Source organism: Macaca nemestrina, chromosome 17 (genome assembly GCF_043159975.1).
Source record: "Macaca nemestrina isolate mMacNem1 chromosome 17, mMacNem.hap1, whole genome shotgun sequence".
NCBI classification, from domain to species: Eukaryota; Metazoa; Chordata; class Mammalia; order Primates; family Cercopithecidae; genus Macaca; species Macaca nemestrina.
The window spans coordinates 50,821,543-50,836,652 of NC_092141.1; the positions used below are offsets into that span (position 1 = coordinate 50,821,543).

Genomic DNA, 15,110 nt, shown 5'->3' on the forward strand with positions numbered 1-15,110 from the left:
GACACAGTTCTTTGTATACAGCCTTCACTAGAGCCCTTCCACCCCAGGAGGTGACCCAGAGGTCCTGAAATATTCTTCAGTGTAGGAATTCTTCATGCAGGACCTGGGAGCTGCTCTCATCCATTCATGCATTTATTTGTTTCCTTCCTCTTTCCCTCCTTTTTTTTCTTCTGACTATATGCCTGCTTTGTGCTAGGTTCCAGACTAGGCTCTGGGGACATAGAACTTGCCAATCAGGACATCCAGGTCCATGGGGAGAGAGCCATGTACTGCAAGCTTTGGCTATGTGTTTGTGGTTCCATTCAGACCCTATCGTGTGTGTACTTTGAGTGCTGCCAGTACCACACCACTACCTCCCTTTTCTCTCAAACTCAGAACTAGTTTCAGTGCCTCTCTTTTTCTTGCCTCTTACATCTAATCAGTGCCAGATTCTGTTAACTGTATCTTAGCTAGCATTATCATGTTTTTTCAAGTCCAGTACTTACGGCCCTGCCAGTGTCTTAGGTATACCCTAAAGATCCATGCAGGAGCCTCCCAGCTCTTTCCTTCCCTCTTACAGGGCCTCGAAGACTGAGTGCTGCCCATCCAGTATGTCCCATAGAGTTATGCGCCACAGCTCCACTGCTCACCTACCCTCCCTATTGCTGCCAGCGTCATCTGCCTTACAGTAAACTGTCCAGAAATCTTCAAATGTTCTGTTTTGCCCACAGAGAGGAAAAATCCAACCTGCTTTGGCCTCAAAGGTTCCTGCACCAGCCAGCCCCCAGCTTCCTTCTCAACCTTATTTTCTACTCTCTTCCCTACCTTCCCCAGGCCCATGCTTTAGCCAAACTGGGTAAACGATTCTTGTAGTTCCTGTAGCCCAGAATATACTCCTGCCTCCTCTATTCCCATAAATCTAATTCTTACCTATTCCTACAGAATCAGCTCATTTATCCCCACTTCCAAGAAGCCTTTCCTGATCGCTGCACTTGGACCTGGTCTCTCTCCTTCCTTAATGCATCTCTCATGACTCCTGTCCTGTCCCACTGGCGTAATGGCCATTTGCTTTCATACTTTCTCTCCAAAAAGGTAACCAGGTCCCTGCTTATTCTTTTTGGTCTTCTATTTGGCACATGGTAGCAGACCAAATTCACAACGAATGCTTAATAAATATTTATTGGGTGAATAAATGAATAGTAAGTATTGGTAACACACTGGTTGCTATATATATTTCTTTAGATTTGTTTTTCTCTCCCCTGTGTCCCAACTGGGACCCCCTTAGCTTTCAATCTAAGGACCCTTTCCAGACACAGTCTCTCCTCCTTCCTCCCTGTAGTCCCCTCCCAGCCACACTCTGCTGCAGGTGAGAGAAGCAGGTGCCTGACCTGACCCTCAATGACCTCTTTCCTCCCCTCTCTCTAAATACAGGCTCAGAGGAGGAACTCGAGGAGCTGTGTGAACAGGCTGTGTGAGATGCTCAGGCCTAGCTCCAACCAAGAGTGTGCTCCAGATGCGTTTGGGCCCTACCTGGCACAGAGTCCTGCTCCCAGGAGAAGAAAGGACCACAGCAAACACCATTCTTTTTGCCATACTTCCTAGAAGCACTGGAAGAGGACTGGTGATGATGGAGGGCGGGAGGGTACCGTTTCCTGCTCCAGCTCCAGACCTTGTCTGCAGAACACATCTGCAGTGCAGCAAATCCATGTCCAGCCAGGAAACCAGCTGCTGCCTGTGGCGTGTATGCGCTGGATCCCTTGAAGGCAGAAAGCTAGCTATGGGTAGCCAGGTGTTACAAAGGTGCTGCTCCTTCCCCGAACCCTACTTGGTCTCCCTCACCCCAGGCCTCATGTTCATACCAGCCAGTGGGTTCAGCAGAACTCATGACACCTTATCACCTCCCTCCTCGGGTGAACTCTGCACACCAGCTTTGGCCCCTCCACAGTAAGGCTGCTACATCATGGGCAACCCTGGTTCTATCATTTTCCTTTTTGCCAAAAGGACCAGGACCATAGGTGAGCCCTGAGCACTAAAAGGAGGGGTCCCTGAAACTTTCCCACTATAGTGTGGAGTTCTATCCCTGAGGTGGGTACAGCAGCCTTGGTTCCTCTGGGGGTTGAGAGTAAGAACAGTGGGGAGGGGAAAACTCCTCCTTGAAGATTTCCTGTCTCAGAGTCCCAGAGCAGGTGGAAAGGAGAAATTTCTGCTGGACTTCCTCTGGGCAGAGGAAGGATGGACTGAAGGTAGAAAAGGCAGAATTACACCTGAGCGGGGACAACAAAGAGTTCTTCTCTGGGAGAAGTTTTGTCTCAGAGCAAGGATGGAGAATGGGGACAACAAAGGAAAAGTAAAGTATGACCCTTGGGTTTGGACAGCCTAGAGGCCCAGCTCCCCAGTATAAGCCATATAGGCCAGGGACCCACAGGAGAGTGGATTAGAGCACAAGTCTGGCCTAGGCCACTTACACTGAGTGGACAAGAGCTGAGGGGCCTCCTCAGGGTGACATTCACCCCAGGGCAGCCTGACCACTGTTGGACCCTCAGGCATTATCCCATTTGGAATGTGAATATGGGGGCAAAGTGGGCACAGGACCCCACCTGGGAACCTTCTTCCCTCAGTTAGTGGGGAGACTAGCACCTAGGCACCCACATGGGTATTTATATCTGAACCAGACAGACGCTTGAATCAGGCACTATGTTGAGAAATGTATTTATTTGCTAATATATTTATCCACAAATGTGGTCTGGTCTTGTGGTTTTGTTCTGTCATGACTGTCACTCAGGGTAACAACTTCATCTCTTTCTACATCAAGAGAAATAAATTATTTCTGTTATGAGAGGCTAGGCTCCGATTTATGAAAGGATAGGGTAGAGTAGAGGGCTTGGCAATAAGAACTGGTTTGTAAGCCCCTAAAAGTGTGACTTAGTGAGATCAGGGAAGGAGAAAGCATGACTAGATTCTCACTGTGATTCAGTCATAATTATACTGTTCACTTCACACATTATGATGCTTCAGTGACTTAAGACCTTGGGCAAATACTCTGTGCCTCGCTTTTTCAGTCCATAAAATGGGCCTACTTCATGGTTGTTGCAGGACTTACATGAGATAATCGAGTATAGAAAACATGTTCCAAAGTGTAAAGTTTTATTCAGTGATAGAAAACATCCAAACCTGTCACAGAGCCCATCTGAACACAGCATGGGACCGGCAACAAGAAGCAAGCCTGCCCGGAAGCAGCTCAGTTTCAATCAGGAGGCTGGGCTGGAAGGATAGAACAGCGGGGCCTAAAACTATTTATATCCCAAAGCTCCTCTCAGATAAACACAAATGACTGCGTTCTGCCTGCACTCGGGCTATGGCGAGGACAGAGAGAGCTGGTGCTCTGCTGGCATGAAGTCCCCAGGGCCAGAAGGGGCCTCTGTCGCTTCCTCACACGGCACAAGTTCCCGTTCTGCTTCCCCGAGAAAGGTTTGGTAGGGGTGGTGGTTTGGTGCCTGTAGAACAAGGCATTTCGCTTCCTATACGGTGAAATGAAAGGGAAAAAAAGGACACCTAATCTCCTACAAATGTTCTTTAGTAAAGGAACCGTGTCTAAGTGCTAAGAACTGCGCAAAGTATAAATTATCAGCCGGAACGAGCAAACGGAGTTTTAAAAGATAAATACGCATGTTTTCCGCCGTAGCTCGCAGGCCAGCATTCCTGTGGGAAGCAAGTGGAAACCCTATAGGGCTCTGGCAGTTAGGAAGGAGGGGTGGGGCTGTCCCTGGATTTGTTACGGGTCTCTGCAGAGATAATCCAGAGGGAGACAGTGGATTCACTGCTCCCAGTGCTTCTAAAACGGGAAGACAAAACAAAACAAAACAAAAAACTTCGGGTTACCATCGGGAACGGGACCGGCGCCCCAGTGCTAGCAGCCCAGATCAAACGGCCCGCGTCGCGTCGCTGAGGCTCAAGCCGACGAACTCCGGCGCAAGCGCAGCCACCCACCCCGCCCCGCCCCGCCCCGCCCCGCCCCTCGGGGGCCCGCTAACTACCCTACACAGCCTCCGCCGCGCCCTTGGCGGCCTCAGGTGGCGGGGACGCGCCCCAGCCCAGGTGGCGGCCGACTGCCCCGCCTCCCCGCCTGCCGGTGGGAGAAACCATCTCCTCTGGCGGGGGTAGGGGCGGAGCAGGCGCCCGCCCACACCGGAAGAGGAAGTCTGAGCGCCAGAAGTGGCGGGCATTCTGGGTAACGAGCTATTTACTTCCTGCGGGTGCGCAGCCTGTGGCAGTGTATCTCACTGTTTCTCTTCCCATCGGAGAAGATGGCCCTGGAGACAGTGCCGAAGGACCTGCGGCATCTGCGGGCCTGTTTGCTGTGTTCGCTGGTCAAGGTGTCAGTCGGGGACTTGGTTGTAGGGACCATGGGGGACCAAGGTCGGGGAAAGAGGGCGGAACGGGGCTGTGGGACAGTAAAGTGAAAAGTAAGGCCCAGGACTCAGAGGTGGCAGGGGGAGTGAGAAGCCGAAGGAGGCCATCGTTTACCTCGTAGGATCGCGGGCAGGTCTTGCAGCTGAGGGCACGGGGGGTCTTACATGCCTTTGAATCCTCAGCTCTTAGACATTTGGTGAACTTACGTTGGAGCCGAAAGACGCTGGGAGTCAGAGGCGGGTGGGGATTCGCAGCTGAGTGAGTAGTCGGAAAGGGTGCCTGACCGTGAGCAGAGTAGAGAAAGGAATAGATAAAACGGAATTGGGAACAAGAGAGGACGGAGTGGGAGGGTGGGACTTAGGAATGGAGCTTTGAAAGTAGTAGGTGGGGAACCTTGGGAGACCAAGTCAACATAGGGAAACAAGAAACTGAGCAGGTCGAAGTATTGAGAAAGCTACTTTGTCTCTTGGTCTTGTTCATGCTTATCTCTCCTTTTCCTTTATTTTTCTTCACTCCTAGACTATAGACCAGTTTGAATATGATGGTTGTGACAATTGTGATGCATATCTACAAATGAAGGGTAACCGAGAGATGGTATATGACTGCACCAGCTCTTCCTTTGATGGGTAAGCCGCTTCAGATTCCGTCATTCCCTTCTGCATTACCCAACCCGCACCCAGAGAAGTAAATGCAGGGCAAGTGTTAATCCTAGTTGGTCCCAGCCGTTCGTTTTTGGGGGTTATCTTGTGTGGGGTTTTTTTTTTTTTTTTTGAGTCAGGGTTTTGCCCTGTGGCTCAGGCTGGAGTACAGTGGCATGATCATGGCTCACTGCAGCGTGGAACGATCCTCCCACTTCAACCTGCCAAAGTGCTGGGATTATAGGTGTAAGCCACTGTGTCCAGCCTCAACAGTTATTTTGAGACATACTAGTGCTAGGCATCTAATACAGTAACCACTAGCCACATGTAGCTACTGAGCACTTGAAATGTGTCTAGTCCAAATTAAGACATGCTTTTAAGTATAAAATACACCCCATATTTCAAAGACTTAACATGAGAAGAAAGAATGTAATCTTAATAATGTTTGTTAAATGCATGAAAATTTCTTTTGAAAATGAAGGGAAGGGAGGTGTAGTAATGGTAGATCATTGCCCAAAAGCTGTTGCTTTTTTGGTGGGGGGGGGACAGACTTTTCGCTCCTGTCACTCAGGCTGGAGTGCAAAGACGCAATCTTGGCTCACTGCAACCTCTGTCTCCTGGGTTCAAGCAATTCTCCTGCTTCAGCCTCCTGAGTAGCTGGGATTACAGGCGCCCGCCATCATGCCCAGCTAATTTTTGTATTTTTAGTAGAGATGGAGTTTACCATGTTGGCCAGACTGATCTCAAACTCCTGATCTCAGGTGATCTGCCCACCTGGGCCTCTCATAGTGCTGGGATTACATGTGTGAGTCACCATGCCCAGCCCATTTTAGTCATTTTACTTATTTATTTATTTGAGATGGAGGCTCGCTCTGTCGCCCAGGCTGGAGTGCAGTGGCACAATCTCAGCTCACTGCAACTCCACCTCTCAGGTTCAAGCAGTTCTCTGCCTCAGCCCCCTGAGTAGCTGGGATTACAGGTGCCTGCCACCACACCCAGCTAATTTTTGTATTTTTAGTAGAGACGGGGTTTCACCATGATGGTCAGACTGGTCTTGAACTCCTGACCTCATGATCCACTCACCTCGGCCTCCCAAAGTGCTGGGATTACAGGAGTGAGCCACTGCACCCGGCTGCATTGGCGTGGTTTCAGCTCACTACAACCTCCACCTCCCAGGTTCAAGCGATTCTCCTGCCTCAGCCTCCTGAGTAGCTGGGATTACAGGCACCCACACCATGCCCAGCTAATTTTTATCCTTTTTCAGTAGGGATGGGGTTTTGCCATGTTGGCCAGGCTGGTCTCGAACTCCTGACCTTAGGTGATTCTCCTGTCTCAGCCTCCCAAAGTGCTGGGATTACAGGCGTGAGCCACTGTGCCCGGCTGCCATTTCTAAATACACATTTCAGTGACATTAGTGCATACTCATTGTTGTGCAGCCATCACCACCATCCATCTCCAGAACTTTTTTCATCTGTACCCATTAAACACTAGCTCCTCATTCTCTCCTCCCTCTGATCCCTCACAACCGCCATGCTTTGTCTTTATGAATTTGGCCACCTTAGGCACCCTTAGGTACCTATGGGCTCATTCAGTAGCATTTTGTAGCTTCTTTCACTTAGCATAATGTCTTCAAGGTTCATTCATATCATAGCATGCAACAGAATTTCCCTCCTTTTTTTGAGCTGAATAATATTCTCTTGTATGTGTATAGCATGTTCTGTTGCCCATTCATCCATCAGTGATATCTTGGGTTGCTTCTGCCTTTTGGCTATTTGTGAATAATACTGCTGTGAACGTTGGCATATAAATATGTGTTCAGGTCCCTCCTTTTATTATGTTCAGTGCAGATGCTCAACTCAAGTACAGAGTTACAACCTAATAAGCCCATCATAAGTTGAAAATATAAGCCAAAAGTGCATTTAACACACCTAACCTAATGAATATCTTAACTTAGCCTACTTCAAATGTGCTCAAAGCGTTTATGTTACAGTGGCTGACCAGAAGCTGTGGCTCACGGCTGCTGCACAGCATCATGACAGAATATTGTACTGAATTGCTAGCCTGGAAAATAACACAATTTAAAATTTGAAAACGGTTTCTACTGAATGCATGTCACTTTTACACAATCATAAATTTGAAAAATCATAAGTTGAACTAAGGTAAGTCAGGGATCGTCTGTATATCCACAAGTGAAATTGCTAGATACATGATAATTGAGTGTTTAATTTTTTGAGGAACTGTCATACTGTTTAGCAACTGCACCATTTTCCGTTCCCACCAACAGTGCCCAAAGGTTCTAATTTCTCCCCATCCTTACCAACACTTATTATTTATTAATAATAGCCATCCTAATGGGTGTGACTTTGGTGTCCCATTTCCCCAATGAAGGGTGATGTTGAGCCTCTTATGTGCTTATAGCCATTTGTATATCTGGAGAAATGCCTATTCAAGGCCTTTACTCATTTTTGACTTCAGTTTGTTTTTTTGGTTGTTGGGTTGTAGGAATTATTTGTATATTCTAGTGCATATTAGGTCTTAAAGAGTGGGCAAATTGAAGATCGGAGGAGGGCTAGATGACCTCAACCAAAATTGGAAGAGGTAGTACTTTCCTCTTAAAGAAAGAAGCTTGGGATTTTTGAGGAAGTTGAGGTGAGAGAGAGATAGAACATTCCAAATAAAGGGAGTGACTAGAGCAAAGGCATAGGTTGGGGAAAACCAGGATGTGTTTGGAGAACAGTGGGAATTCTGTTTAGGTTAAATCATATGGTTGGGCTATAAGGACCCTAAGGCTAAAAAGATAGATTGCGAAGGACAGAGAAGAATATACTTGTGGTCAGGAGGATGGCCTGCATCGTGCCTATCTCCCATCAGGCTGCAGGGCTAAGGGCTAGTGTTCTTCTGCTTGTCAGCCCTGGTGGTAGGGTCGGTTCCACTTACAGCGCATGGCTGATAATGTAGGATTTGGATGGGAAGGGAATCTTCTCAAATAAGAATCCAGGAGTGTTACTGAGAGAAGAGGGGAGGCATATTGAGGAGGCAGTCAACAAATGTCAGTGCTTAGACCCAACACAATAGGCAGGCAGTAAGCATTTGATTGAATGCTTTGAATGACAAAAATGCTTATCCGTCTTGCTCAAGCAGCATCTTCTAGCCCTTGAATAGCCTTACCATTCTTCTGGAATCACAGCTACCTGGGAAGGACGAGTAGGATAATGAGGAGAGCTAATGCTTATTTAGCACTCTGTGCTAGTCCTTCTGCTAAGGTGTTTTTCATGTATTATCTCAACCTTTGAGTCTCAGCTTACTGATGAGGTTCTGAGAAGGGAACCCCACATGTATAGGTCATTAGAGGGGTCCCTATATGTATAGGTCATTAGAGGAAGAGCTTAGCCAATTTGAACTCATTTCTAGTAGGAGGATCCATTGTTCTGACTCACCCTCCTCTTTGCACTAGGCGCTAGACCCCTTGTAGTTGTGTTAGTTGTAACTATTGGCCCTCTAGTCCTAAAGCCGTCTCATTTTCTAGGGATTCTGTAGGCTAAGGATGTTTGTGAGCTGAGTGAGAGAGTCTTTTGGGGATGGAAACTAACCTGTGGCTGGCGGGCCAAGGACATAAGAACAAAGAACGTTTGTCGTTCTAGCTTTGAGTCAGCCTCATCCCAACATCAGAAGGCAGTTTTCCTAACTTTGCGGTGGAGACTCAGTACTTGGCTTTTTCCTAGATTTCTCTCTCAGAATTGAGCTCAGGCCCAGGGGAGGCTCAGGCTGACTCTCCATTTCTTTTCCCTCCCTAGAATCATTGCAATGATGAGTCCAGAGGACAGCTGGGTCTCCAAGTGGCAGCGAGTCAGTAAGTGTCGGCCTTTCTCCTTTTGGCTTAGTTGTAGTATTGTTACTGTTCCTCAGGTCCATTAGGGAGTCTGAAAATCAGCAAGGTGAGTGACCTCAGGGTGGGAAAGATCAGGTTGTAAGGAAGACAAGGAAGCAGTGTTCTGTGCCTTATCATTTAACACTTGTAGCCAAAAGAGGGGATAGCTCTTCTGTTGGAGTTGCATCACTTCTTTAATGTTTAGCTTTAGCTTCCATTTGATCTTCAGTCTTAACTCACTTCACTGTAATCTTGTATCTTTTTTCTTCTCTCTCAGGTAACTTTAAGCCAGGTGTATATGCGGTGTCAGTCACTGGTCGCCTGCCCCAAGGTAATAATCATAACAGCCAATGTTCATTTACTCTAAAGCTCTGCAGAAGTTTTTTTATCTGAATTAATGCCAATTCTCACAACTCTTGAGGTTCAGCATTTTACAGATGGGGGGAACCAGGCACAGAGAGGTTAAATCACTTGCTGGAGGTCAGCTAGTAAATGAGGAGCTAGTAAATGAGGAGCCAGGACTGGAATCCAGGCATTCTGGCTCCAGAATTTTTGCTATTTCTGTTTTTTATTTTTTTAGAGACAAGGTCTCATGTGTTGCCCAGGCTGGACTCTAACTCCTGGGCTCATGTGTTCCTCCCACCTCTGCCTCTTGAGTAGCTGGGACTACAGGTGCCTGGCCTAGAACCTTTGCTTTTGATGACTACATGTATCCCTCTTTTTCTTCTCATTCTTACCAAACACTTACCTGGGTCTTCACTGGTAATGAGTCAACTAAGCAGGACCTTTTTTTTTGTTTTTTTTTTTAGTTTTTTGGAGACAGGGTCTCACTCTGTCACCCAGGCTGAAGTGTAGTGGCGTGATCATAGCTCAGTGCAGCCTTGAACTCATGGACTCAAGAGATCTTCCCGCCTCAGCCTCCCAAATAGCCGGGACTACGGGTGCAAGCTCCTACGCCTGGCTAATTTTAAAAAATTTTTGTAGAGATGGAGCCTTGCTCTGTAGCCCAGGCTAGTCTTGAACTCCTGACCTCAAGTGATCCACCTTGACTTCCCAAAGTGCTGAGATTACAGGCATGAGCCACCATGCCTGGCCAAGGATGACTATTGATAAGTGGTCTAGGAACTCCAGTTTACTTATAGTACCCCCTCAGGGTGGCAGCTGAGTGGCCTATCTTACCCTTCTGAATCTTACCTCACAAAACTATTTCTTTTCCTGCTTCAGGAATCGTGCGGGAGCTGAAAAGTCGAGGAGTGGCCTACAAATCCAGAGACACAGCTATAAAGACGTAGCAAGATGCAGGGCTGCCAGCATCTTTGCTCTCCTGCCTCTGCTTATTTCTTGTTCTGGAACTAAATGAGCAGAACTTCAAATACGTCCTACCCTCCAATTGAGACTCAGCTCACTGTTGAGAAAGCAGCACATCATTTTATCTTCTTTGGACTACAAGTGGGGTGGGAGGGATTTGGGTTGGTGGATTAACAGATGGAATTGAGAGAGTAGGATACTGAATTTCCTACCCATGGCCCAGGGCTGTGCCTTCCCCATGCTGAGGACTCTAGGTCAAATGTCAATAAATATGAACCTCCTCTAGAAAGTTCTGAAGGCCATGACACCTGCCTTGCCTCCCTCTTCCATTCTCTTAGGCACAGTAATAGCTTATTTTGCCCTATAAGAAGCTTCCCAGAGCAGCAGAGGCCCTTCTACTCCCTTTTGACTGTCTCAGCCTCTGGGATTGCAGCCTTTCTAGTGTGCTTCCTTGCTTCCTATCAGAAGGTGGTGTCCAGAGGCTTGGTAACCCCATCAGCTTGGTGGCCCTGGTGTCTCGCGGATGTGTCCTTCTGCCCTTGAGACCTGGCACAGCAGTACCCCTTGAAGAAATCCTGCGGCTTTGTAGTGCTCCTTGACCATGTTTAATAATTCTTCCCTCCCCTGCTCTTCCTATACCTTAGGCCAGTCTCAAGCACTTACTGGAGGCCCTTGGGCCTTGGGCGACCACTGGGTCCTAGTCTGCCTTGTTTGTGCCCCTGTAGGAGGTAGGTCCTTTTCTCCTCTGGCCTAGTAGGGGACCTTGGGTAACATCCCATTTTTCGGCCAAGGTGAGTTACTTGTTTTAGGATAAAAAAATTTACCACGAATTCTCATTTATTTAAATTTCCACAGAAATCCCCATTTTGATTTCCCTAAGTTCCTTGTTCTCCCTCTAAAAAGAGAATGATTATACTCGGCCTGTTTACCTCAGGATTGTTGTGATTGTAGAAACGAGGCTATGTGAAAATTATATAAGTATTATAAAGGTGAAATCCTTTTGCTGTCCTTTTTGGGCCATTTTTCAATACATAGAATATGTGCACGATCAGCCAAAAGAGTGGGGGAAATGCTGAGATCCACGACTGCAGGGTGAGCTGTGGGTCATTAGCAGAGCTGCCTGTGCTAGGGCTTTGTGTCTCAGCCACCTGGTGTTGCTCTTGAGTTGATTTTGCTTATTACCTGTGGGCTGGAGTGTGTGGGAAGGAGGAGAGACGCTGACCTGACTGATTAGTTTGATTAGTTTGTCTACTCCCCTTCCTTGTCTTCGCCTAGGCCTACGGGAGGGAAACGGACTGGCCGGGCTGCTCATGTCCACTCATGGTCTTCAAACTAGAACCATTTTCTCTGGTGCCTTCAAGCTCTGAGGGAATGGTCGGATAACCCCAACTCCAAACTGAGTTTCTCAAGGATTTCCCCAGCCCAGCAAACAGAAAGCTCCATGAGTGGTGATTTCTGTTCAATTTCAACCCAAAAGCACCCCTGCCAGCTAGAGCTTACATCCTGGATGGAAGAAGTGTGTTTCAGCAAGAGCACCCAGGCTGTGCAGCCAACACCCAACTTTCACTAGCTTCTCAAAAAGCCCCTTGGAAAGCCCCAGCTGCTGTCCTGGGTGTCTGACCCGGACGTGGCTGCTTGGTGAGAATGGAAACAGTTGTGGGGAGGGGAGGCAAGAGAAGCTTGCACAAATAACCACACTTGGGCTGCCTCAGCCTCACACTGAACTGAGCCCTAACTGACAGTCTCACAGGAAGCCAAAGACATAGCATAGGCATTGATGCTTGTGGGGGAAGGGTGGCCTGTTTTCCTTCCTGGATTCTACAGACTGTGCCAAGTGGGCTCTCCCTGGGAGCTGCTGCTGAATTAGCTTTCTTGCCTTCTCTGGTACTTGAACATGCAGGTGGTGCCACTCAGCAACCCAGACAGACAGAAAGGTGCTGGAGTCCCATCCTCTACTGGGAACCCAAAGAAACTAAGACAAGGACTTGGTTCACAGCTCCCTGGGAGGGCGCGGTCCGGTCTTGGTACCACTGCCCTGCTTTCCATGGCTATGAGGGTGGCCGTGAGAGCTGTGTCCTGCCCACTGGCCCATGTGTCTGTCAAAGGTTCAGTCCCATTCTGGCTGCCAAAGTTCTGAGTGCACAGCATCTTAAGATCTCTCCTTGTCTTGCTCAGTGGTGTGGCTTCTCTCCTGAAGAGCAAGCCTCCTCCCTAGCTCAACAAGGACAGATGCAAGTCAGACGGAGACTAGGAATGGTAGCCAGGCTGCCTTCCCCTTGCCTGCCTGTGCCTCATTCTCTGCTTCCTCCCCGCCACATGCTGTGGAATTAGGGTCTCCCAGAGCACTGAGGAGCTCAGTGGCAGTGCATTGATAATGCAGCCTCCAGCTCGAGAAAGGACTGGTGGCTGATAGAGCAAGGGTCAGGATGGTCTGGTTTTGGAGGGGAGCAGTTTCACCAGGGTCTGGACTGAGGCTTTGCTCTTGGTGTGGCTTCTGCCTTGTCACTCCTAGTTTGTCTGCAGCCTGCTACTTGTTCCTCAAGTCCCCTCCCTGACATCTGGTCTCTATCAAAGAGGCAGGTAGGTCATGTTTAAGAAGAGACTAATAATAACTTTGGAAGTCTGGTTCATGTTTAGTGTCAGTAAAGCCTTTCATGTAAATATTTTTACAGTTGACAAAGGTGCTGGGTGCTGTGGCTCACGCCTATAATACCAGCACTTACGGGAGGTCAAAGCGGGCAGATCACTTTGAACCCAGGAGTGTGAGACCAGCCTGGGCAACATGGCAAAAGCCCATCTCTACAAAAAAATACAAAAAATTAGCCAGGCATGGTAGTGTACACCTGTAGTCCCAGCTACTTGGTAGGCTGAGGTGGGAGGATCCCTTGAATCCGGGAGTTTGAGGCTGCAGTGAGCCATTATAGCACCACTGCACTCCAGCCTGGGTGACAGAGCGAGACCGTGTCTCATAAAACAACAAAACAAACCCAAATACAGTTGACAAAGGGCTTTCACATCCACTATCTCATTTGATTCTCACAAAAACCCTGGAACTAATTAACATCCTTATTTGGTGATGAGGAGACTGAGGCTCAAAGAGTTACAGTGTCTTGACTGGGCGCAGTGGCTCACGCCTATAATCCCAGCACTTTGGGAGGCCAGGGTGGGTGGATCACGAGATCAGGAGTTCAAGATTAGCCTGGCCAAGATGGTGAAACCCCGTCTCTACTAAAAATACAAAAATTAGCCAGGTGTGGTGGCATACGCCTGTAATCCCAGCTACGTGGGAGGCTGAGGCAGGAAAATTACTTGAACCCAGGAGGCGGAGGTTGCAGCGAGCCAAGATCGCACAACTGCACTCCAGCCTTGGCGACGGAGCAAGACTCTGTCTCGGGGAGGATTTAAAAAAAAAGAGTTAAAAGTGTTTTAGCCACAATCAAGTAGTGGAGCCCCAGCTCAAGAAATATAATGCCCACACCAAGTTTAGGGCTACTAACTGCGACATAGTTGTCCACAAACACAGCAAGTTTTTTTCCCTCCGTAAGTGTTCCACAGAACCAGTATGAGGCATTAGCTTTCTTCTGAGTGAAGTTATTGCAACACATTGTCCTTATATGTTGAGCCCACCAACCACTCTAATCCCACCACTCTAGTCCCTAAGTCTAAAATTAGCCAAAGAGATGGAGGCAGTGGGGCAATGGCCCGGGGAGGGGATCCTTGGGATTTACTCAAGGATCCCTGTGCAGGGTGTTGGGAAACCAGTCTAGCCCTTCATGAGTTACCCCTGGCTGCATTTACTGTTCCACTCCAGCAGCTCTTATGCACCTGCTGACCTCTGCCTCACACCTCCCAACCTCTCTTTTTCCTCCTCACCTCCCTTTATCTGCAGACTGATGATGGCACCGTCACACCCCACTGGAACACTGAGAGACTTGTGTGATGAAAATGCATGTATCTAACTAAGGGCAGAGTCTTGGCCCTGCTGCCTCCACCAACCACCAACTCTGTGACTTTCCCAAGTCGCCTCTAAAATGAAGTTTCTTGTCTGTGAAGTGCAGTTGACAAAACTATGATCTTAAGTGGTAGGATTGTGGTGAGCTGTGATAGGTGGGGGTGGAGGAGGGCATGAGAAGCACCTAAGATGCTGGTTATATTTTGTTTCTTTTTCTTTTCTTTTCTTTTGTTTTCCTTTCCTTTTCTTTTCTTTCTTTCTTTTTTTTTTTTTTTTTGAGACAGGGTCTCACTCTGTCGCCCAGACTGCAGTGCAGTGGCATCATCATGGCTCACTGCAGCCTCAACCTCCTGGGGTCAGTTGATCCTCCCACCTCGGTGCCTCAAGTAGCTGGGTCTACAGGCATCCACCAGCACATCCAGCTAATTTTTGTATTTTGGTAGAGATGGGGTTTCGTCATGCTGCCCAGGCTGGTCTCGAACTCCTGGGCTCAAGCGATCCACCCACCTCGGCCTCCCAAACTGCTGGGACTACAGGCATGAGCCACCACGTCTGGCCTTTTATCTTGATCTTGATGCTAGTTATGTAGGTCAGTTCACTTTCTGAAAATATATTGTTATATACTTAGGATTTGTTCACTGTTATACTTCAAATAAAAAGTTTGCTTTGGCTGGGTGTGGTGGCTCACGCCTGTAATCCCAGCACTTTGGGAGGCTGAGGCAGGTGGATTGCTTGAGCTCAGGAGTTTGAGATCAGCCTGGGCAAAATGGCGACACCCTGCCTCTACTAAAAATTTTTAAAAAATTAACCAGGTGTGGTGGCACATGCCTGTAGTCCCAACTGCTTGGGAGGCTGAGGCAGGAGGATCACTTGAGCCCAGGAGGTCAAGGGTGCAGTGAGTCCTGATTGTGCCACTGCACTCTGGCCTGGGCAACAGAGCAAGACCCTGTCTCAA

General features: G+C 48.2%; 2 protein-coding genes across 3 annotated transcripts in view; both read left to right on the top strand.

Moving 5' to 3' along the window:
• Positions 1-10,508, top strand: part of LOC105476821 (ring finger protein 43) — a 73,540-nt gene extending 63,032 nt beyond the window's left edge. Inside the window, exons 9-12 of one of the 2 annotated variants that reach the window (XM_071082871.1) lie at positions 1,411-4,207; positions 4,909-5,015; positions 9,173-9,226; positions 10,120-10,508. In XM_071082871.1, the coding sequence (XP_070938972.1) occupies positions 1,411-1,454 (44 nt within the window). In that variant the 3' untranslated portion in view covers positions 1,455-4,207; positions 4,909-5,015; positions 9,173-9,226; positions 10,120-10,508. Of the gene's footprint in view, positions 1-1,410; positions 4,208-4,908; positions 5,016-9,172; positions 9,227-10,119 lie in introns of those variants that run through there. The other variant, XM_071082870.1, reaches the window with a different exon arrangement.
• On the top strand, positions 4,219-10,508 carry LOC105476822 (SPT4 homolog, DSIF elongation factor subunit). The gene is made up of 5 exons (XM_011733047.3): positions 4,219-4,352; positions 4,909-5,015; positions 8,822-8,877; positions 9,173-9,226; positions 10,120-10,508. The coding sequence occupies exons 1-5, from the start codon at positions 4,284-4,286 to the stop codon at positions 10,185-10,187; spliced, it is 354 nt and encodes a 117-aa protein (XP_011731349.1). The 5' UTR covers positions 4,219-4,283; the 3' UTR covers positions 10,188-10,508.
• Positions 10,509-15,110: the final 4,602 nt, after the last annotated feature.